This window comes from Lethenteron reissneri, chromosome 54, assembly GCF_015708825.2.
Source record: "Lethenteron reissneri isolate LAM-NWPU_2019-01 chromosome 54, ASM1570882v1, whole genome shotgun sequence".
NCBI classification, from domain to species: Eukaryota; Metazoa; Chordata; class Hyperoartia; order Petromyzontiformes; family Petromyzontidae; genus Lethenteron; species Lethenteron reissneri.
The window spans coordinates 7,905,663-7,929,208 of record NC_083832.1 but is presented as its reverse complement, the minus strand read 5'-3'; the positions used below and the strand labels follow the sequence as shown (position 1 = coordinate 7,929,208).

Here is a 23,546-nt window from a genome sequence, read left to right as displayed (position 1 = left end):
GAAAACATTCTCAAGGTAAAAATCCAGCCGACTGTGATACAAGCCCTGCATTGTTGGAACATGAATAAGGCAACAAATGTTGTTTTAATCCCATTAAGATTGATGACAATGCATTGCCTCATTATGGCTTGATTGGAGCACTGGGTGTTATAAAAACACTCCTGTGAAGACATCGGATAGCACACTCAATGAAAGTTAAGTGGACGATTTTAGATGCACACGGTATGATTACATCGCTATTGTTTCATACGGCATTATGAACAGCGATGCTTTATTTGGCATGTAAATATGTTTCCCCATTACCAAACGATGAAACCTATTCTCATTTTTCATGTCTCCATTACGTTTAAAACCATGTTTCACTTCCTTGCATCTTCTAAACATATACATACACACACAATAGAAAGACCTCCCCCCCCCCAGTATAGCCTTAACAGACTGTTGGGGCAAGTGCTGTTAGCGGGCACCTACGAAGGCCAGCACGGCACACGAGAGGCGGGTGGCCAGCACCACGCCCGGCCGCCTTTGTCTCCCCAGTGGCGATGTTTACACACCCCACCAGGTACTCATTTCAAGCTGAGTCGATCTAGGGGAGGCCCATGACCAGTTCAGATAATCGTCACTGGTGTTGGCCGTGAGCGGGAATCGAACTCGGGTATCCGGGTTCGTAGCGTAGCGCGCTAACTGTTGCGCTCCCGCTCCCCGCGCTGAACATCAACAAACACATGGAGACATTGGCATGCAACACACCCATCAGTTGAGTTCATTATCAAAACGCCGAGCTTTGCCGAGTAACATTTTACAGAGATAGCTCACACTCTAATAATGACGACAATAATAATTTGTTAGCTTAACGCAGCCTCGGAATTAATAACCTTCTATGAATCACTTCGAGGTACCAGCGCTTCCTGGGCACTGGAGAGGAGAGCAAAGGAAAGATCCACAACTATGACTTGTCTTCTTGGTTCTTTCGTTAAAGTCACGTAGAAGGGAAATAATAAACTAAAAAAAAATAAAACATAATAAAATAATTCTCACGACGTTTCGGCCACAACGCAAGCAGCCGTCCTCTATGACCTGTTAAAGATCAACCGGTGGAGTGTTTAAAAAAAAAAATTGTTAAAACATCCCATTGGCTCTAATGGCCAGCAAAGTAAATGGTGCAACCCTGCAATTGCTTGCTCATGGCACTGCTGGCGGAAAGGCCTCCACTAGAAGAAGCTCTGAGAATATTTGGCCTTCTCACTGGCCAGACATCGCCAAAGCGGTGGAGGATGTACTCACACTTTTTACCCCACCACCACACTCCTACCTGCCGAACGACTAACTGTGGTGGAACCATCTATGCTGCTGGGTGGACAGAGGCGATGGATGGATGGGTGGGGGGGCGTATTAAATAAACTCGCAATATTTTTCGATTTAAAGCTTTCGTGACTGCAGTGATTCATCTTCTTGGTTTTTTCGGTACAGTCACATAGAAGGGAAATAATAAAATAATAAAATAAAACATAATGAAATCATTCTCGCGACGTTTCGGCCACAACACAAGCAGCCGTCCTCAGACTCTGTCTTATCAACAGACCTGTTCTTCACCTGAGGACGGCTGCTTGCGTTGTGGCCGAAACGTCGTGAGAATTATTTTATTATGTTTATTTTTATTATTTTATTATTTCCATTCTACGTGACTTTACCGAAAGAACCAAGAAGAACTTGCAAAATTGTTTCAACTGCCACGCCGGGATATAGTACTGAACCGAAGACCTCCGGAATTGCACTGTCTTGAGAATGAACTACACCACGGCAATCTTCCTGATAAATGATAACAAACATTTAAAAAAACACTGCTATCTGAATTCGGGTTGAGAAGCTCTCACGGTTTAAAATTAACACGATGTGTATATATTTTTTTTCAACCAATGTTGGCGGGAGGTATGCTTGAAACTGCTGGGAGATGGATAATCGGTGAGACTCAAAATCCTTTTGATTGGCGATGTCATATAGCCGGGCAGCAGTGAGTCAGGCACGCATAAAGATCTGGCCACTCACCCAGGAGAGATAGCCACCACGAACAGACACGCATGACCACTGGTCAATCAGGCGTATATATATATATTTGATGGCCACAATAAGTCTATTCAAACAACGGGTCTCTGCGTAATCGTGTCCAAACAACACACTGCAGGTGCAGCTATTCCCTTCACAAGTGTAGAATGAAAGAGTCGCCCAGTTGTGAATGTGGTGATACGCAATATATGCATCACATCACCGACCACTGCTTATTATACGCTTACACAGCGGGTATGGAAGCTTTACATCAAGAAACCTCTGATGCCACTGAATGGATTACCAGACTCAACGTGCGGCTATAATGTGTCGTCGGTCGCTCTTCACATTCCACGAAAGACAGCGAGCGAGGGAGTCTATCGAAATAATTTGTACTCGTTATTATTATTGAAATGGATAATAAATATCACCGTTTCACAAAGGCGGCACACTAACCTGCAGTGTTGCATTCAGGGCCGCACCGTATCCCAGACTTGTCTGCATGCTCTTGATTAGCGAGGGACTTCTGTTCACAACGCACGCCACAGACACAAGGACAAACAACAATCATTATTTCATTAAAAAAAAAACACTCAATTCCACGAACAACTGTGGCGCAGTATGCTGACGCAGTGTCGCGGTAGATGACAATGGATATTGGCCGATGGTCAAGGATAATATCGGAGGGGTAGCCAGGAAATCGAATCCATGTCAGCAATAAGTCTACGGAGGAGATGGAGTGATATCAGTTCATGTGCAAAATTGTTTATTGCATTGCAGGATCGTGCCAGATGGCAGAGGTTCAGGGAGGCCTTCATCCAGCAGTGGATTAGATCACGGCTGATGATGATCATGAATTGACAATGGAAGATAAATCCGACGCGAGATGATTGTGTCGATGGTGTGTGGTAGTCCACCATACCCAGTCATCTTCTGTGGTCGTCTTTTCTGGAATTCCATCTCATCCACGGTCCACACCGCTCCCTTTACATTTTCCACACGAACAAAGCACTTGTGTAGACTCAGGTTGTGCCGAACAGCATTCTGAATGACACATTAAGAAAACATTGATTAAGATGAAACGTGCATATTGGAAATTGGTTCTCAATGCACAGTAAACTGGGCGTGAAGGGGTAGTGCAGTTTTTAGCACAACTGTACTAGGAAACTATCAACCTGAGTTTTCTTCCTGGCCAATACTCAAATAAGCGGTGAGTGATAATCGCACAATTGTTCACCAAACCACGCTGCATAGTGCGGTAAAATATGGTAACACAACCACAGTGATTATTGACATCACGTGGGTAGGCCTTCCTCCAGCAGTGGATTGACAAACGGAAGCATGTTGTTTTTTTTACTTTAATATTTTATTACGTAATGAAATAAATGTTTATGAAGAAAAAGAGAGGATTAATCCACGTTATCACCCAGAAACAGATTTGAAATTATTTCTATTTAACACAATTTATATAAATACTTTGCACACACCCATTAAAGGCTATTTATGACCATTTATAGTCGGTAATATTTCTATTACTTTGGTTTATAAGCTTAACTAATCACACTCACAATCAAACCACACACATGCAATAAGCAGCTTGTAATTATTACATTTGTAACGTGTTTTAATACAAACATATTTTTAAAACGAAAGCAATTTTTTTCAAGTACTCTTTTTCATACTCTTTGGTTCTTTCGGTAAAGTCACGTAGGTATAAAATAAAATAGTACTCTTTTTGTTCACTTGTTCACTTCATTTGTGGTTTTGGGCCATATCATATGTTGCCAGGCCCCTTCTGAAAAACAGCTGTATAGCTCAGTGGGCCTTACCTGGTAAAATACAAAATTGTATTTAATCTCAAGATGCCTTCCAGGCAACTCTCTACCACCCCCATCTCTCCCCCCAAACGTCGCCGTTCCAGAGTTCTCGCCCGCTCCACTAAACACAACCGAGCTTGGCTGCACTGAACGCACAAAACCTGCCATACAACCTGACAACGCAGGCCATCGAAAAGCAAAGGCAGGGAATTATCTAATGAACTCCCTTATCTGCGCAATGTTGCCCTCTTTACTTTGTGTCGTCGCCAAAATCTGGGGCCGTAAGAAGCGTGGAGGGAGTCAGCGGTCCATCTTTGATCTGCGACGCTTGCAAAATGGCCCGTGCTACGATTATGTCGCACTAACTGCTCAGAACGGCTGGTAATCCAGCCTCGGGGCTTAGCTTAGCGTCGCACTCAATATAGCGAGCTTCATCTTTCTGTCCAGCCCGGAGGGAAAGAAAGTCTGACCTTTTCCCGGAACACCCAAAGAGCTCCGTCTCATTAGCATATAATGCATAACAGAAATGTAAATGAGCTTGCGGCAGCACGCAGAGGAGGGAGGAGGAGAAGGAAAAAAATTATTTGAAGGAAGAAAAAATAGCGGCAACAAATTCCCGCTGTAGCCCATAATCGCGTCATGATTATTACGCAATGTTCGGTGTTGTTGCTGTTTAGTAAATGATCGAACTCGACAAAGTTGTGGACAAAATAAGACACGTCCCTCCAAATGTTTTTTTTTTGGTTACTTGGGAAAATAAATGAATATCTGTCCGCACTTCTGCGCACACATTTGCATGAGACAGACCACCTCCTTGGCTGCTAGCATCCTCTAACGAGGAAATAAAAAAAAGGCAAGACTGAGTGGTTATAGTGCCTGACCCAGGTCCTGGTGACTTGATTGATCAGCTCGCCTGCGGCTGCGCTCTGCTATATGGCGATGTCCATGCAAATGAGTTGGGTTGAGAGCGACGGTGGGGGAGGGTGCACATCGCATCAGCCTTATGAGTATGCGGCCACAACTGCTAGCTAATAAAGCATGCTAAACTGCATCCCATCCACCCCCCTCCCCCCCCTATCATCCGGTCCACACTGGCAAAGTTTAACCCTTCTGAACGTCTTCACGGTTTCATTTCTCTTGGCTGCCAAACCACGCCAAAACAAAAAAAACGTTGCCCTACAATTTGCGTAAATAACCGGGAGGTCGGCGTTTGAGTGCGTGACCCCTAGCCACGAGTTCCACTGTCCTCTTTTGGAGTACTAATGAAGTGCTCACAGTCGAAACATTGCCGCGTGCTTTTGCATGGGTGGGGCGGGGGGGCTGATACGCAAGCTTTCGATTGCTCTTCGGATTTCAAAAGGCGCTGCAGGTTAACAGAAACACGCATTGCACTATATTTCCCATCCCTTTCAAGCTCGCGATCCACATTTATTCGTTTTGTTTTTACTGCATTAAATAATGGGTCCGATAATTACACGAAAACTTGTGAAAAATGGCTTTTTTATGGAGAGAGTTTAAATTAAACGGTTATTAAAAGTTTTAAAAATAATTTGTCTTATTAATTTACAATGTTTTTCAGGATATGCTATTTTCCTTTTTATAATGAGATGGTTGTAGCTGGGGCGTTATTCACATTATCATACGGGACTTAACATGACATGCAATTAAATTACATAACATGTAGCGGGAGGCATATTATTACATATTTATAATAACTAGTAACATTAAAGTGCTAAAATCATATTAACAAGAATGTAATACCAATACTATATCAATGCACATCAATCACTCATCATGTAATTGTGCCTTCATTGTTTAAACGCCTGCGCTTGTTTTTCATCATTAAATTGATTCCGTTCCGAGAGCTCCATCCACCCTTCCATTTGCAACCCCCAACAAAACCGAAGTTGTTGTTTTTTTTTTGAAAAATGCTAATTTCACATCAGCTGAAGTTACTCCGCCCTTTCGAAAAACCGCGTTCCGCGATCAGTCGCAGCGTCAGCTTTAAGTGGCGAAAAAAGGTCAATGGTGCTCGCATAAATACATTATAACAAAAACAAGAAGGTGGACGATAGAAGGCAGCGTTTCTCACATTGCCCTGCAGCAATGATCGAGGCAATCCACCCCCCCGCCTGCGTTAATTGGGCCTCAAAGGCGATCCGCTCTCAGCGCGGACTCAGCCCGCCCGCCATCCAGCCGTAATTACGGTGTCAGAGACCTCTCAGATGCCAACCCCAAACGGCAGTGCGCTATTAATTGCACCAAATTAACCCTCTGCTTTCTGCGTTTCCATTCGCGTTTCGCCGTCGTTTCGCTCACGAAAAAGACTGCGACGGAGCCGGGCCACCCGCTCGCTCGCCCGCCCGTCTGCCTGGACCTCCATGCTACCTTTGCCCATGAAACGCATCGGCTGCGGCTGCCGTACAAGGGTCGATTGTTAATTCATTAATTTATTGAGAGGAAAAAAAGGGCCCCACTTTGGTGCGCAGGGATCTAATTAGGTGGAGGCCCTCTGTGGGCGCCTTGGCCTCTGAAGGAGTGGCATGGCTTGTGGAGCGCTGGGTGATGAAACTGTTAAGCATGTGTCACAAAGAGGCAATAGGAGCATGGTTCCAGCCATCACTTCTGGAGGAATGCTTGATAGAGAAGTGAAAATGAGCTCCGAGACCAATAATCGCGTTACTACCCGCTGACAGATACCAAAGGGGGTGATATCTATCAAGGCAGAAGAAAAAAAGTAATTTTGCTTACTGTGTTAATTTAAACATGATACATCTGGGTCAATTTTAATGTCACAGTACTGTCAACTCCAGAAAGTATCTATAAAAAAATTAGAATTTGGATTTTTGGCATAGTTTAATATACTGTGGCTAACAAGTTTCGGTACAACAACTTTATATATTTTTTTGTAAATGTCAAAAAATGAAACACTGAAATAAATTCATGCATTGCCGTTGATAACATTTAACCCGTATACATATTAATACAAATACATCCACACTTATGGATATTTCCCTTCTTGAAATGCACAAAGACACAAACCCTGTAAACATAGACATTTTTTAAACCTTTTTTTCAGAACCTTATCAATCCATTTTCAATCCACTGCTAGTTGAAGGCAAAGTGGTGGTGGGGAGCCCAAAGCCATTTCAAATATAAAAACTAAAATCAACTCTAAACTCTTTTTATTTTACCAGGTAAAGCCCACGAGCTATATCGATCTTTTTAAATCCTTTATATTATGTTCACTTGCTTGCTTGCTTGCGCGCTTACGACCGTGCAAATCTTTCGGTCGTTTTTTAACCCACTTCCCGTGATCCAATCGAGCCGACATTTTGCACACAGACTCGTTGTGCGTGACAATTTATTTTCGTAAAAAATGTTTTCCAAAATTTTCCACTTTTTAGGAAGAAAACATTTTAATATTTAATTTAAAATACCAATGTGATAAAAATGAAACTCTTAGTCAAGAAAAACAGAAATTAATAATAAAATAAAACCGATGCCACGCATATAAAGGATTTTTTAGTGAAAAACTTTGTTATTACGGGTTAATTTTTTCAGAAGTGACCTAGCTATCACAAATGATGGTGGCTTATCACATGGAAATTTATAGCAGCCAAATACTCTGAACGCTTGTTGATTCAAAACGTGGAGGGAAAACCTGAGGACCCGCAGAAAATCCACGTACTAATATACAGATGTCAGGGTCGGGATCGAACCTAGGACCTTCTGCATACCAGGCAAGGGAGTTAACATCTCCCTACTGACATAAGCTCTAGCTGGCAATCTAATTCGGGTTGCTGGGTTCTGAATCACAGTGTGCTAATCACTGCCCCACCACTCCCCCAAAAAGAAGGCATTACTGTACGCTTCGTATTATATTATTATTCCAAAATAATTGCTATGCACATGCTAATTAACACAATTAGAACACTAAAGTAAAAGAATGTAGGATCATTAACAATTCTGTTCCAAGATTATTTTCGAACAAAAACCCGCTTGACTTAACACAAGTGAACAAACTTGCGGAACAAAGGCAGAATGGGATAAACAGCAAATACACAACTCTGTGCATGTCACTTCGGTTTATATCAGCCCTGGGCTACAGTCTCAAAATCGTGACATCTGGGCAAGTAGCCGTCTCCCTTCGATGCCTCTTAACGTTAACTCCGCTTAACGTCCGTCAGCCTGCAAGGATTTTGAAATCCTACCGGTATGACATTAAAATGGGCCCCACAGACTGGAAGTTTAACACCGACGGACTGAGATATTTTTTTAAGTCTGAGCAAGCGAAAAACAATAAACATTCACGTGCAGGGATTTTTTTAAATAATACTATTTTTGTCTCTTCAGGCACTCTCGTTGATTCGCGTTTAATGGAAAGCGGAGAGGAGCATTGCACTTGGCTGGGATTTACTTGCATAAGGGATCACCTTTGGTTATTTTCAAATGGCACTTCCATTAGGCGTGCTGTGTTCTGCAGCGCATTCTCAATAAGGGTCCTTGACCCATGTTTACACCTGCAAAGAACGCGAATGCTGCCAATGTCAGCATGCTTGTGTGTGGCTCATGTATCAACATATGTCCGCGCTTACAAGTGCGCACGTGCGATTACGCTTTGCTTTGGGTGAGGCTGAATATGCGCAGCAATTCCCGTGTTCAAAATCAGGCAGGGGTTCTGTCATTTTGTGTGTATGTATTTTGGATTTCTTTCGCACAATACGTAGCCAACCCTGCTAATTGGAGGCGCAGGGGGAAGGGCGTGCAATTTTCAAATATACAGGCATCTGGTCGGGATAAAACCCATGATTTCCTGCATACAAGGCGAGGGCGATAACATCTTGCCACCGCAGCGCCCGCATATTTCGACGTATATGTAAGTATATGTTTTTAAATATATACAAGTACTCGCGGTGATAATGCGATCTGTTAAAAATGGGGCTTTACAAAAACGCTGGCCTCACGCGCGTTTGACCCCTGTCCGCGTGACGGCCGCAGGAACCCGAATTGGTCAACCGTGCGCGACGATGGAATGAAAAAAACTCCGCTCACGGCTGACAAAAAGCACCTTAGCACGCTCTCTCACATCCGCCACAAGCGCCGCCGGGGGCCCGTGGCCAGCGTGGCACAGGCTGATCTCGCACCGTAAACGTCAAAAAACAACGGTGCACATGTCCAGCACTGCGCTTAGCAGGTGCCGTGACGCGAGAGAGGGAGGCCAAACAAAATAGAAAAAAAACTTGGATGGATTTGTGTATGTCGGCCAAAAAAATGGCTGCATGTTTAGTCAAAGCCAAGTCGAGTCTGAGTGATTTTCCTTGCTCACAAGAGCATCGAGGCGCTACTCATCTACACTCTTCACAGCCCAGAGCCAGGCGTGCAAATTCTACAGTGCTTCTAGATTTGAAGCTTTTGTGACTGCAAGGATTCATACTCTTAGGTTTTTTCGGTAAAGTCACGCAAAAAAAATAATAATACATGAAAATAAATCAATTAAATCACGACGTTTCGGAGGCAACACAAGCTTCCTTCATCAGGTGTTAAAAGGCACAGCAAAATAACTGTAGTGTTACTACAGATATTTTGCTGTGCCTTTTATTATTTTATTTTTTATTTTATTTTCTACAGTGCTATTGGCTATACATTAAACAACTACAGTTGACTTCCCAACACACTGGTAACTCATTTTTGATCAACTCTTGATAAGATAATGGGCTAATGAGTCAATCCTGAACCAAAATTTCAACCTGAAGACGGAATCTTGTGTTGCCTCCGAAACGTCGTGATTTTTATTTTATTTTAATTTTACTTTTATTAATTTTAAATTTTTTACCTACGTGACTTTACCGAAAAAACCTAAGCATTTACTTAAGCAGCCAACCCATGTGGAACTATGGAATTGAGACGTGCCGTGAGGAACCTTCAGTTGCTGACGCAATTGGGCTCTCTCTCTCTCTCGATGAATGCCAAAATCCTTATCCAATTCCAGAAATACATTGGCGGCCCGAGAAGGCCCATTAGGCCGATGGACGGTGACAACCAATAACAACCAACGACAACAACAGCTGACTCGCTTCGATGCCTACCTTCCACGTCGCCGCGTTGCGCCTGAAGTAGGCGAACTTGCGAGTGAACCAGTTGTAGATCTCGTTGAGGGTTAACTGGTGGTCGGGCGTCTCGATGATGGCCTGGCGGACCCATTGCATGGGGGAAGAACAAAGACATTATATCACTTCCACTTCTGGCCTGCCGATTTCACTTTGAAATAAATGCAAAGGGCACATCAAATATTAATAATTGCCTCCTCATTATTACATTCCAACTTGGTCGAGGCCACACATTAATACCGCCATTACACAATGACCCACGCGCATTTCCATAACCCATCTCCGAATGTTTTTTCTCTCTCTCTCTCTCTCAAAATATATGGGGGGTTGTTAATTTATTTATTTACTTGTACATGGATTCGCTTTAATGAGCACGGTGTGAAAGCAATACTCACCTGCCTAATCAGAGACGCGTAGGTAAAGGGAGGTCTTACTTCTGCATTTTGGTAAAATTCTTCATTCTGACTAAGCTCTGTTGAAGAGGCGTACACACACACACACACAATCGTTACACAAGTTATCAATGTGCACTCACAGTTTTTGATATATTTTTATGCAACCAATCAAAATGTACTTGGCAACAGAAAAAAGCTAAGAAAATGCAAATGTCGAAGGGAGGCTATTCATGAATGTCATCATCTCTGAATGATTATTTTAACCAAAAATGTTAAGGAAAAAAACGCATGACAAGATGTTTATTTTGACTAACGGTGTTAACATCCTCTGCTAAATCTCTTTATTGGTACCCATAGATGAGGATTCACGGGAAATGTACTTGACAAACGCAGCATGGCGTGTTTTGTGCCAAAGCTGGTACACGTGTTCAATGCAGGTACACGTGTTCATCTAGATGGCCAGCTGGTTCCAGGCATGTAAAAAAAATGGGTTGCAAAGCTATCAGAGTGAAACAAAGTTGAGGGTCTAAGCACCTCCGTGCTGGAACGTCCAATGAAGCCATGCTCATCTCTGTTGATGGCCCTGTCCTGAGCCACGGGTGGGAATTCCACATTGGAAATTAATTCGTGGCATGACAACGGTTGACTTCTCCATTTTATTGATGTGGGAGCAGGAGACTCAATATAAGTTATGGGGGGGGGGTCCTATTGGCGATTGGTTTATTATTGGTCAGATTACAGAAAGGATCTGCAAAGAGGTGTGTACCCAATTCATCACAGATAAGAGAAGTAATGTAATGACCGCATTATAACTAAATTCGATTCAAGTAACTACTGGCTACTGACTCAGTGCCGAGCTCACTGTTCACATGTGACGGTGTTCTACATTTAAAAGGTTCATTTCACCCTTGCCGAAGGGAGCAGAAAACCACACACTCAAATGACTATCGCGGAAGTTTGTCCAACATTCAGGAGGCATGTCTCTGTGACACATCGACAATTGTCACGGGGTAATGGGTGGGTGGGGGTGTCAATAAACCCACGAAATCTCCCAGCCTGGGAGGTGCGATGTTCCAATTCCACCCGGCCAAGAGTTGGGGGGTGGGCAGGGGGGCGGATATCAACTTGCGTCCATCCCACTGTGAGCCGCGAGCTCTGACCGCGAGAGCCGCGCAACGGTCATATCACAGCCGGCGCTAAGCGGGAGTGGGGACCAATTTGCTAGCCGGGGACTGTGATAACATCGCTGGTGGGGCGGGGGATGGTGGCGGGACCAAATCGCAAGGGAGCCGAGGCGAAACGAGTCAAGTGTGCGTGTCTCACCGGACGCGAGCGGGAGACTGTACTTGTCCAGGTGGCGACGGCGAGCGGCGTTCATGCTCGCCAGCGTGTGCGGCGACAGCACCGGCTGGCCCTGGGGGAGCGCCGTGATGACGGACGTGGCCGTCGGAGTGAGCGGCGCGTGCGGCCTGCCCTGCAGCGGCGACCCCGGCGTGCTCTTGGCCAGAGTTGCGCTCGACACCAAATTGAGCTGCACAGGGACAGGACGGGCAGGCGGGCGGGCGGGGGACAGACTGGAAGGGACGAGCACGAGTCAGCCGGGAGACGCGGGCGAGCAACAGGATCGCGGCAGCGAGCGCGCTGTAGCTGGCTGTCGCCAGCGTGCGCAAACGGGCTAAGCTTATTTCCACCGTGCAGATTTTCACGGGGCGAGCAGCTCTCCGATGTGTTTTTGTTTGGTCGTGCCGCGTGCTGTTGCGACACGGAATCCAGGTTGCTGGGAGTTTCTTTTTGGGGCGTGGAGCAAAACATTGGACATCGTCGCAAACTCCACTCGGTACAACCCCCCCCGCCCCCCCCATCCCAAAAAAAAAAACCACACCAGAGTGGTAGACCTGCTCTTTCGTTGTGCGCCGCGGCGGCAAGGTTAAGCGCCTTCGTGACTTGCCGGCTCATGCGAATGAAACTGCGGTGAGGCTCGTTGTTGCGCGCATCGCTGGACCAATGGTGCTCCTCTTATCCACGGTGAAGCGCAGCACGAACATCACGGATCCTATTAATTGAGATGTTATCCGAGAGCTTGTTCTCCTTACCCGTGGGAAATGGCAGATAATTAGGAGTCGTGGGGAAGTAGGATCACAGAGTTGTTAGCCTAGTTCCTTTTGAACTTGAACGGGAAGCAAAATTGTACGAATTTTTGTGAACTTACTTTATCTAAAATTTTATACTGATTTTCGCCATTGGCATCATTCCACTCAACAAAATATCCAATCCAATATCTCGCGGAGCAGTGCAACCCTTCGTGATAGTAGCAGATATCACAGAACTACCTCTGAGATCCATTCAAGTGACCTCTGGTTCCACACACAGTGGAGGGCAGAACTTTCCTACCTGCTCAACATATGGGATTAAGGTTTTTGTACGACAGCCCAAAGTGATGATATTTTACATTATCAGAGCTGGAATTAAAGCAAATGAAATGCAGAAGCAAGTATGATTTGACGAGTTATGTGCGTCATCAGTGACCAGGCTGAGACCATCAACTTTCTACACTTGAGGACCCAGTTTAATCACAAGTGGCTGAAAGCTTGATTTTAAGAAAAAAAATGCATCTTGGGTAATAACGCAGTATCTGATTTTGTGCAATTCGATGGCAATTTATGTTTAGCTGGATTCAATGACTCTTAACGTTCTGGCCAAAATACATGCAGACGCATGCGCACACACATTCACAGCACAACGCTCAATCGCTGGAGAACTCCAGTTCATCAGAACATTTTAAGAACATAAAATGCTCATCAACACAGCGCGTGGTCATATTTGGATAACATCAAATCACAACTCTTCAGTATTTCTCGATTAAATCATGTGCAGTGCACTGACTGCCACAATGGCGCTAATTAAATAGATTATTTGCCTTCCGACCAAAAAAAAACAATGATCGTTGTCTTTCACTGTAAAGCTTGACGTTAACGATGCTTAATGCATTGTACTGCACGGACATTCTTGCGATACTATTGATTACATGATTATGCTCGCACTCGACTGCTGTGAAATGCCAAAAGTAATTGATTGCCACTCAACTATAACTGAATAAATACCCTCTCCCCCCTGTTCCCAGAGGCAGCCTTCCTTCAACGTGTTTTCTCTATCGATCTCGTAAACAAACGCAGGTCAATGTGCACCTTCAGGTCAAGAGCAAATATGTGTCATTCTTCATGTTAAATTAATCGTAAATAAAACGTTCTAATGCATTTTTTCCTCTTATTTTCCCCACTGACACCAAAAGAGCCAAAAATTACGAGCTGCGGTATTGTGCACAATGCACGTCAACAATTACAAAAAAATGTAAATAAAACATCGAAAGATCGGTGAAATGAAAGCGGTCAAATATTACATTTTTTACTTACTTACTTTTCATTTTTCAACGACAATTGGACGCCTCTATGTGATTTTTTTTGGGGCTTCTGGCTCACACAACAGGCAGCCGGAGAAGTGGGCTGTCACAGCTAATTATTACAATAGGCCAGCGTCAAGCTGTGGTATAATTGGAGGGATGATGTTTTAAAGTGATTCCTAGATCGTTCGACGACAGAGCAGCTGACACGCCGCCCGCCCGCCCGCTTTGGCAGTCAAGAGCCGCCGTAGACTAATGCCGAGTCTACGCAGGGAGACTTGACCCATTTAAAAAGAAAAAAAATGTGTTGTTTCATTCAGACATTTTGAGTTGTTTGCACTCTGGAACCCTTTTGCACGCATTATGTGAGTACTTCATCCCAGATAGCCCATTGTGAAAGAGATGCCTTCGTCTCAATTGTGTTCATATCTGGTTAGAAAATATCTGAAAACTTTGCATGCACAGGCGTAGTTTTGTATATCGTTGGTCGTAGCACAACTTTGTTTGGCAAATGCAAACAACGCCAAGATACTTATCACTCCTTATGGGATACGTTCTGTTATTTTATTTTTTACCGGTATTTCCAACCGGTCATATACATCATGCAAATAACACATTTTTAACATGTTCATTAATCCATTTCAACAACTGTCGTATCCATCTTCAGGAAACTTAAGTAAACATCATTAATATACCCAAGCATCCCCATTTCATCTTATAGAATATCGTGGCTTGCCATTGCATACCGCACATGAGCCGGAGTGGACGCACGGCCAGAACCGTATATGGTCGTACGTCCACAACGGAGCTTATGGTAACACAGCGCACGGTAAATCTAGACGACGATTCCGTGTACCAGTCGGCGCCGCTGATGTGCTTAGGCAGGAATCAAACCTTGGACGACAGCCACCACATTGCAGTGCACGTGCACACTCGCACGCTCACACTCACGCACACACACACACTCAATCATGTACTGTGTTAACCCCCGGAAATTCAGACATCTAGCTCATCATTATACTGCAGATGCAGAGGTCTAATAACAATTCCTTTCTGGGCACGGCGTGACCACAAGCCACTGTTTAATGCTAAAACCAAAGCCCGAGTTAACGACATAATGTAATCGCCTGGTGTAACCACGCAGCATGTTCATATACTGATAGCTGCTCTGAGCGCTGCGATGAATCTTCAGAGCTCATTTCACCTTGGTAATAAATTCCTTCTATCAATATTCATCAAATGCAGGTGCCGTCTCGGCTTGGAGCCTTTGCATATGAGAACATGAATCAGCACCATCTCATCAATTACATTCAAATTTTGCTGGCCACGTGCCCCCTACTAAAACTCCGATTGAAAACAGCCTTTGCCAATCAGGTGCGCAAGAAAGGCAGTAATATATCGAGCCTGAGATCCCGTGCACTTGAAAGCATCCGTACGACTGGAGTTATGTGCCTAATTTACTCGATCCCGATGTGAGCTTTATACGAGAGTAAAACTTGAATCAGTGTTTCAATAAACGCTTAAAGGATGCTACATGCAATAATGTTAAGTGACTGTGGCTGTGCAAAATGAGAAAGGAAAAAAAAATCACATTCGCAAAGCGATAACCGCTAACTAACGTGATACTTTTGACCAAAATTAAAAATTCATGAAAATGGCCAAATGTGGGAACCTTGAAATTTAGACGCTCAAAAGTTAAAAAGCCTGACAGCTGCTATAATGTAATATCCATATGTGCCACACAATTATTTTTCTACAAAGTTAAATCTCGGCTATTTAAACTTTATATGATTCAAGGCTGTGTCAGTAATGTCAAAATAACACTAAACTAATAAAAAGCCTATTTGGTGTGTAAAACAGTTTTTGCCTTCCTTCGTGTACTGCACAAAGTTATTCTGAGCCAAAGTCACGAGTGAAGCGAGAGAGAGAGAGAGAAAATGAGACGGTGAGAAATCGAATGAGAGACCCACTGAAGGACAGACAGACAGAAAGATACCAAAATACTGAGAGAAATTCCAATTTGAAAAACTCCAATTTGAAAATAATATATAGCCAACTGAGAAAATAGTTATCGATTACAATGTATCTCCCTCTCTCTCTCTCTCCACTGCTTTAGCCAGCTTTTGAGGTTACATGTGATGGTTATTTAACTGATCATCTTCCCCCGTTAAATGTTAACCCGGTTTCTTGCAATAATGTAACTGTTATCACAGGGACGGTCAATCAAATAACAGCTCCCTCAATAATTCATCTACATTTTTTTTGCTTGTTCAAAAGACGAACGTTAAACCACGCCGCCGTGTCACGTAGATTCTCAAACGCCGACTGCTCCTCAGTTATACGTTGAACTCGCGCTCGATTTTTTTTGTCGACGGGAGGTGGAGCTGCCAATTACACAGATTCGACGACGTGGGATGCCTCTTTACGTTGTCGTGAATGGGCCAGGCTACTAAACTTTTCTGAAAATACCTTGTGTCTGTTTTTAAACATTTTTTTTTAAACCAGGTAAGGACCAATGAGCTTTCTAGCTCTTTTTCAGAAGCGACCTGACCACAAATGATTGCTCAACGAAGTGGCTTATCACGTGGGAATTTATAGCACCCAAATATTTTAAATGCATATTGATTCTAAATGTGGAGGGAAAAACCGTAGGACCTGGAGAGAAATCCACGCGACCACGGAGAGAGAGAGAGAGACACGCAAAACTCCAAATATTCAACAGGCGCCAAGGGTCGGGATCGAACCCTCGACCTCCTGTATACCAGGCGAGGGCGTCAACATCTCGTGGAGAGACACACGAGAGTTACTTACGGGTTGCAGTGGATGTTTGGGCTCCGGTGGACACATGTGCAAATGAGCCATCATGGCTTGTAGCCGTTCCCGCTCCTTGTCAAGCTGTAATCAAAAGAAATGGGGAGACATTATTGACAACAAACAAACTGGCCGGTATATTAAATAAAAAAGAGCCTCCGTTTTGGTTAGGGATATCAACCGCGGTGAAAGACGTGAGCGCACGGAGCCATGCAAAAAAAGGCGTCGCTCACTCACGCCCACGCGAAACGTTATAATAATGCTCACACGCTAATCAAGACGGTGCATGGCCTAAAGATTGTCTTAGAAATTTTTGAGAGTAATATCATTACTTGAACTTGCCTAAAACGCTGCACATGTGTGAGTGTTGATACTCTTGCGGCGGCTGCAATGGTTAGCAGACTGGAGTTGAAATCTAAAAGTCTCCCGGCATGACAGTTAAAACAGTGGGCAAGATTCTTAGAGAATGCCCCTATCCCCCACCACCAGCCCCCTCAACATTATAAGTAGATTCACCACTTTAACACGTAGGCTTTCGCGACCAATATTATTCATAATCAACGTTTTTGGGTTTAGATCGCGTTATTTATAAATGTGTCGTAACCCTCCACCACCCGAGACGGCCAACCAGTAAAAAAGTGTCACGTTTACAAAAGGCTAAAGCAGTGAACTAATTTGTCTTTTGTCAACGTGACACTTTTTTACTGATTGGCCGTGTTGGGTGGTGGAGGGTTACGACACATTTATAAATAACGCGATCTAAAGCCAAAAACGTTGATTATGAGATTCACCACTGTTAAAGGATCGGAAGGTCGCGCGTGGTGTGGTAAAGTGTGGGTACCCGCACTTCCGCCAAGATGTCTGGCCAGCAAGTAATGAGCAGGGCAATATACCCGCCAGAGTGGCTCTCTGGGGTTCCTTCTAGCAGATACTCTTCTGCCAACAGTGGTGTGAGCGAGAAATTGCAGGGTTGCACATTAAGCTTTGCGTAGGGTGTGTTGTAAGTTTCACGGTGAGTTTCGTACGCTACGGAAAAAAATTAATTAACAAAATGAAAGGATGGATTGATGGAAATTAAGTTTCCCTGGCATAGCAATAAGTAGTCTGGATGCTCCATACAAATAAAAAACTCCAAAAACATGACAAGCTTGAAAAGGTTGAGTAGTTGCATATGTTAATATAGCACTGAAACTCACATCATTCCACTGAGATGGCATTTTAAGGCATCACAAGGATGACCCATTAAATATTTTAGCAAACAGTTACTTATGGAAAGCTATTGCTTATTTATACATCTTGTTTGGAAAAAAAAAATCCACTGTCAATCCAATTATGGACTCAGTGGTGTGGGCATTGGATGGTTGGCTGAAAGATAAAGGTGGTGTTTGTTCTCATTTAACTGCGCCTGTAATTACCCCATCAGGTTGGTCAAATGACGTGGGCTGTTACACTCTGCTACATTGCAATTTGGCGTAAATGCGCATGACTGTGTGTGGCTCTTCTACGTACTCCTGAGTCGTGTCGCGTGTCACGGTGGCGAGATGTTAACTACCTCGCCTGGTATACAGGCAGTCGTGGGTTCGATTCTGACCCTGACGCCTGTTGTGTATATTTGGAGTTTGCGTGTCTCTCCCCGTGGTCACGTGGATTTTTTTATGGGTCCTCCGGTTTTTCCCTCCACATTTAGAATCAACTTGTGTTTCAGAGTATTTGGCTGCAATATATGGCCACGTGTAAAGCCACGTCGTTGAAGTATCATTTGTGGCCAGGCCACTTCTAAAAAAAGCTATATAGCCTGGTGAGCCTTCCCTGCTACAAATACAAATAGTATCGTAAAAAAAGGGTTTCGTTTTTAGTTTGCTTGGCGTCAGGTCCGACGTTTTTGCTCGACGTTCTGGGGAGCTTCTTCAGGAACTGAAACGTCGGAAATCATGCCGAATGCCATGCGGTACAACCCAGAAAGACATCAGAGAGCTGCACGGCACATCCGTGGGAACATACGCAGTGGCATCATGATTCTTCTGAATTCGTGGGATGTACAGCTAATCACAAGGATGATTTTAATTTTACATGAACCTATAAGAAATGCTACAAAATGGAAGATAATAGCTGGATAGTGCGATGCTTTTTCATATTTGACTTGGGGCTATATTTAAAATGTGGGATTTAGTCTAGAGCACTCAATAACCTACACTTGTGAATGGTTTCTCAAGATCTGTAACATCCATTTTCGTAATGCACCGCTGCGTTATCAAACAGTAGGGATGTAACATTCACTCCGGTCACGATCCGGTGATTTGTCATTATCAAGGGTCGCGATTCGATTCAAGAATATATAAATATACACTATCACATTTTGGTGAATGTAGTGGCATCTAGTAACTGGAGGAGTTCACGTGAACACATTCCATTAACATTTCAGGCACATGTGTTTTGTAGCGTGCGTTGTCAGTGTAGTAATCTTTGTCAGCCAATGAATCGATGATGCATTGTTGTGCCCAAACCAAAACCAGGCATGGGAATCAAACCATCAGCCGTTTGTAAAAAAAATATTCGGTCGTGAGTGTTCTGACTGAGAGAGGCTGCAGCGATGCATTTTGGAAAGCGAGTTTTGTGTTATTTGCATGTGCCAGTCCTGCAATTTCCTTGAGGGTATTTAGCCTACTCTTCCAAGCTGGCCCGGAGTCTTGGGAGAGTTGTGATTACCCACACTTTACCCTATCAACATGCGGCCTGCCCATCGACTGTGCGCTGAGCCCATGTGTACTGCTGCTGGGTAGACACAGGAGGAGGGCGGCCATAATGGGGGGCGGCGGGGGGGGGGGGGATTTCAGAAACCTGCGTTAATGCTTCTCATCTGCCGCGGCGGGAGATGAAATCGAACCGACGACCTCTACGTCGCAAGGCCCGTGTGCCACTCCGCCAACACTCAATGGTGGCATCCGCAAGAAGCCAGTCGCTCATGCGCAAATCTCAGGCTTTTGCTCAAGTCAGACGCGTGCTCGCCGCTGGACTAAACACAAGGCATAATTCTGCCCCATGTCATATATATATATTCTTTTCTATTATTTTTTTGCCATTATTAAAAAAAAAGTATGCACATAATAAAACCCAATGTCAGAAGATTCCACAGAACTCGGCTTTCAAGATCACGGTGAATGCCCTCTGGGATAATAATAATAATAATAATAAAAAACCCTTCTTTCAGAGCAATCAGACACGACCATTGGCTTGTCTCCTTACTTGGAGGGTTTGGACGCCTTTTCCATCACGGAACATCACAAGGCGCGCTCAGAAATATCAACTGCCCGACAAAGGATGTATTTAAAGTGAAGCGTGGAATGCTTTTATGTATCATTAACATGCAAACGACTCCAAACTTCTTTGGATGCTTTGAGTGGGAGCACAGTGCCATTCAGATACGATGACAATGTTTCATTAGACAAAGTCAATCGCTGGGTGTGAAATAAAAAATAAAAGAGTTGGCCGTGCAATTTTTTGGTTCTTTTGAGAAAGAAAAAAAACATGTTATCTCGAGGGCTGCCCATCTCTCAATTAAACACATTCCACTTTTGTAAAGAAATAAAAATTGTCGAAAAAAAACCTAATAATATACGGCTGAGAAATTTTAAACGAGCCTTATAAAAGACATCCGTGCAGAAATATAAGTATGTGAAATAACCAGAACCTTCAGATGTTACGTATTATTATGGGAATCCTATATGCAGTGAAATAATCGCATGTGACCCTACATTGGTAAACACACATGCTGTTTGCAGTGGAATATCCATTTACGTCTCTGTTTTTCGAGGGTAGGGCAACGCGGAACACTGCGGGGCCATGGGGTGGTGTGGGCAAGCTATTGCTGTTTCTAAAAATATCGTTGCATTGAACCGAAAAAAGACATCTTGATAAACAGCCTCGAGTTTGAAATATTATCACAATCACAGGATAAACTGAGGCTAATGCTTTGTCATTCGGTAATAAGACGGAGGATGAAAGAATTATTGATGGGCTTATTCTGCAGATGTAAGCCACTGTGATGTCGAGTCGAGTGAACTGGACATGCTGTGGGTTTTATTCCCAGTCACGAGTCTTAGAAATGTTTGGCAAGTTTCTTACCACTCACTCTTAGCTCCATATGTTGTGCTTCTGTGTAATCAGGTTCGCTCACTGCGCTATGAGCCCAGTTTCCAGAGTTCGGTTCGCAGCCATGGCAAATGACAACCACCACTTTCCCTAACCCGTCGTGACACGGCTTGGCAAAGTATGGTCAAACAAACACAAATAACTGACAGGGCAAGGGTACGCCTCGTTATAGCAGCGCGTTTACGTAAGGACGAAACGTTGTTATTATTTTCAGCAGCATCAATGGGTGCACCCACAGCCAGCGCATCGTCAGGTCAAGCGTGGAAACTTCCACCCCTTCCAAGATGCCTGGCGAGCATGAGATGGTAGGCCAAGAGACCCTCTTGAGGGGATCTCTTTAGTCCCCGTCTCGAGGAAACCCTTCTGCCATCAGCGCCATGAGCAGGTCAATTTCAGGGATTGACCTCTGCCACTCGCTCAAAGCGAGCCGGTGAGCAAATCCCCCAGAATGCCACTGCTCTCATTATATTTGAGCAGCTCAGCAGGTTTGACCACCGCGCACAAACAGGATGCTATTGGTGATTCAAATTATGTTGCTGCTAGAAACGTCCACGTGATAAGCCACTTCGTTGAGCTATCATTCGTGGCCAGGTAACTTCTGAAAGAGAAGCAAATAATGTCGTGGGCTTCACTTGGTAAGATAATAATAGTTAAGTTTTAGTTTAAATTCGGTAAAGTGTTTTGTGTTTACCTTTCCTAGACTTTGCACTGTTTGCTGTTGAACCGCTGTGACCCGCCCCTACTGGACATCTGTGACAAAAGAGCTTTACAGCTCTTCGGATTCCTCCAGTATCAATAGATATTCAGATTATGTGTCTGCTATAGGTTGCTGTGTGGCTACATGGTAGGCAGATGGAGAGCAGTTCTGCAACAAAAAAACTGGACATCTGTGAAAAAGAGCTTCATAGCTCATCGGATTTCCTCCTCCTGCAGTCTCAATAAAGATTCCGATTTTTGCGTGTCGGAGAAGTCGTCATCCGGAACTAGGTTTAGTCAGTGTCTGTACTTGTACACGGACTCACCTGAATCTCGAGCTGATGCACCACCTGCATCTGCACTCTGCATTGCGCCGTGCTCCGATCATCAAGAGCGTGTTCGTTGTTGAGGTGTCTGCAACAAACACAGATAAAGCAACTTAATGTCACAAATCATCCTGCCAGGACAGCAAGGTGGCACAGTGGTAACACTTGGGCCTCACGGCCAGAAGCACCTGGGTTCGATTCCTGACTCGGGAACTTTTCCACGTGGAATTTGTAGGTTCTACCCCTGTTCTTCCACTTTTCTTCACCTGTTCTGATGGGGGTTTGGCTCCATGTTCTCTGGTTTAGTTACATAGCTATATACAGATTTAACTGGTATTTGTCAAATATCCAAATGCCGCAAACATTTCTTGAAAATTACTTAATTGGGATTACGCAAAGCAACTCCCCCCCCCCAGTGCAAAAACTTGGCAGGGCGGTTTAACACGCAGCAGCAGCAGCAGCCTTTCACGACCAATATTACCCATTAATAGTTTTTTTATTGGGTTACATCGCGTGAATATATAAATGTGTCATGAACCTGCCACCACCTGACGCAGCCACTTAGTAAGGTTTGGCACGTAATCAAAACGTGCAAATTCGTTAATACTTCAGCACACGTGTGTGCGTCGGAGGGCAAAACCCACAACATTGACAAATTGAGGACAGTGACTTCTGGCTGGCGATTTCAAACAGGTTTCATCGAGCGATTTTTTGCCATAATTGTGAAGAAGCCTTCCTGCTTCGGTCTTAAATAGAGGAGTGAAGGTGATGCCATCACTGAGAGCCTACGAGGCAAGGACCCTCCTGAAATAAAGAATAGTCTTTAGACTCCGTGAGACTTCCCCGGGTGAACAAGCGTAATGAGAAACATTACCAACAATGCACCCCGGTCGTATCTCAGAAGCTGAGCAGATGTTCCAGCCTGGTTAAGACGTCTTCTTGCTTCTTGCAGTAAAGTCACGTAGAAGGGAAGTAATAAAATAACAAAAATAAAACATAATAAAATAATTCTCACGACGTTTCGGCCACAACGCAAGCAGCCGTCCACAGGTAAAGACCAGGTCTGTCAGACGCTGTCTCCCCGACAGACCTGGTCTTCACCAGAGAACGGCTGCTTGCGTTGTGGCCGAAACGTCGTGAGAATTATTTTATTATGTTTTATTTTTATTATTTTATTACTTCCCTTCTACGTGACTTTACCGAAAGAACCAAGAAGATGAATCCCTGCAGTCACGAAAGCTTTAAATCGAAATGGTTAAGACGTGTCTCGTATGAGAGCTAAAGTAGAATGCTTGCTAGGTGTTGTTGGCGTGGGGCTGTTAAGCAATCTTGTCGGGTGACTGTGTTTAAAAGAGGGGGGGGGCATACAGAAACTCATTGGGGGCGGTGGGGAGGGGGGCATATAGAGTCAATATCAAACAAACTCTAATCAAATGTTAAACGCTCAACAGAATGAGTAGCGACGTGACCTGACTTCATTGCCCATCGTGCGTTCCCTTCGAGTTATCGTCCCCTGAGTATAGGAGGAAAGGCTGCGACATCCGTTCACTTAATCGTACAAAATGTTTGTGCCAGCGTTTATTTGCTTGACCGAACTAATTTACCGGGAGCGGCTGAGACTTCATTGAGGTGTGGACAGGTGATGACAGTGCTGTGCGTTACACCCTCGTAATTGTTGTGAGTGGCTTTTCGTCTTCTTGGTTCTTTCGGTAAAGTCACGTAGAAGGGAAATAATAAAATAATAAAAATAAAACATAATAAAATAATTCTCACGACGTTTCGGCTACCTGAGGACGGCTGCT

At 44.1% G+C, this 23,546-nt stretch overlaps 1 protein-coding gene across 10 annotated transcripts in view; it reads right to left on the bottom strand.

Annotated features, from left to right (window-relative positions):
* Positions 1–23,546, bottom strand: part of LOC133356599 (forkhead box protein P2-like) — a 292,969-nt gene that overhangs the window by 12,841 nt on the left and 256,582 nt on the right. For all 10 annotated transcript variants that reach the window (XM_061574212.1, XM_061574214.1, XM_061574215.1 and 7 more), the window contains 7 exons: positions 21,745–21,832; positions 16,574–16,657; positions 11,689–11,896; positions 10,366–10,442; positions 9,950–10,051; positions 2,966–3,087; positions 2,500–2,569 (listed from right to left, as the gene is read on the bottom strand). In XM_061574212.1, the coding sequence (XP_061430196.1) occupies positions 2,500–2,569; positions 2,966–3,087; positions 9,950–10,051; positions 10,366–10,442; positions 11,689–11,896; positions 16,574–16,657; positions 21,745–21,832 (751 nt within the window). The remainder of the gene's footprint in view (positions 1–2,499; positions 2,570–2,965; positions 3,088–9,949; positions 10,052–10,365; positions 10,443–11,688; positions 11,897–16,573; positions 16,658–21,744; positions 21,833–23,546) is intronic.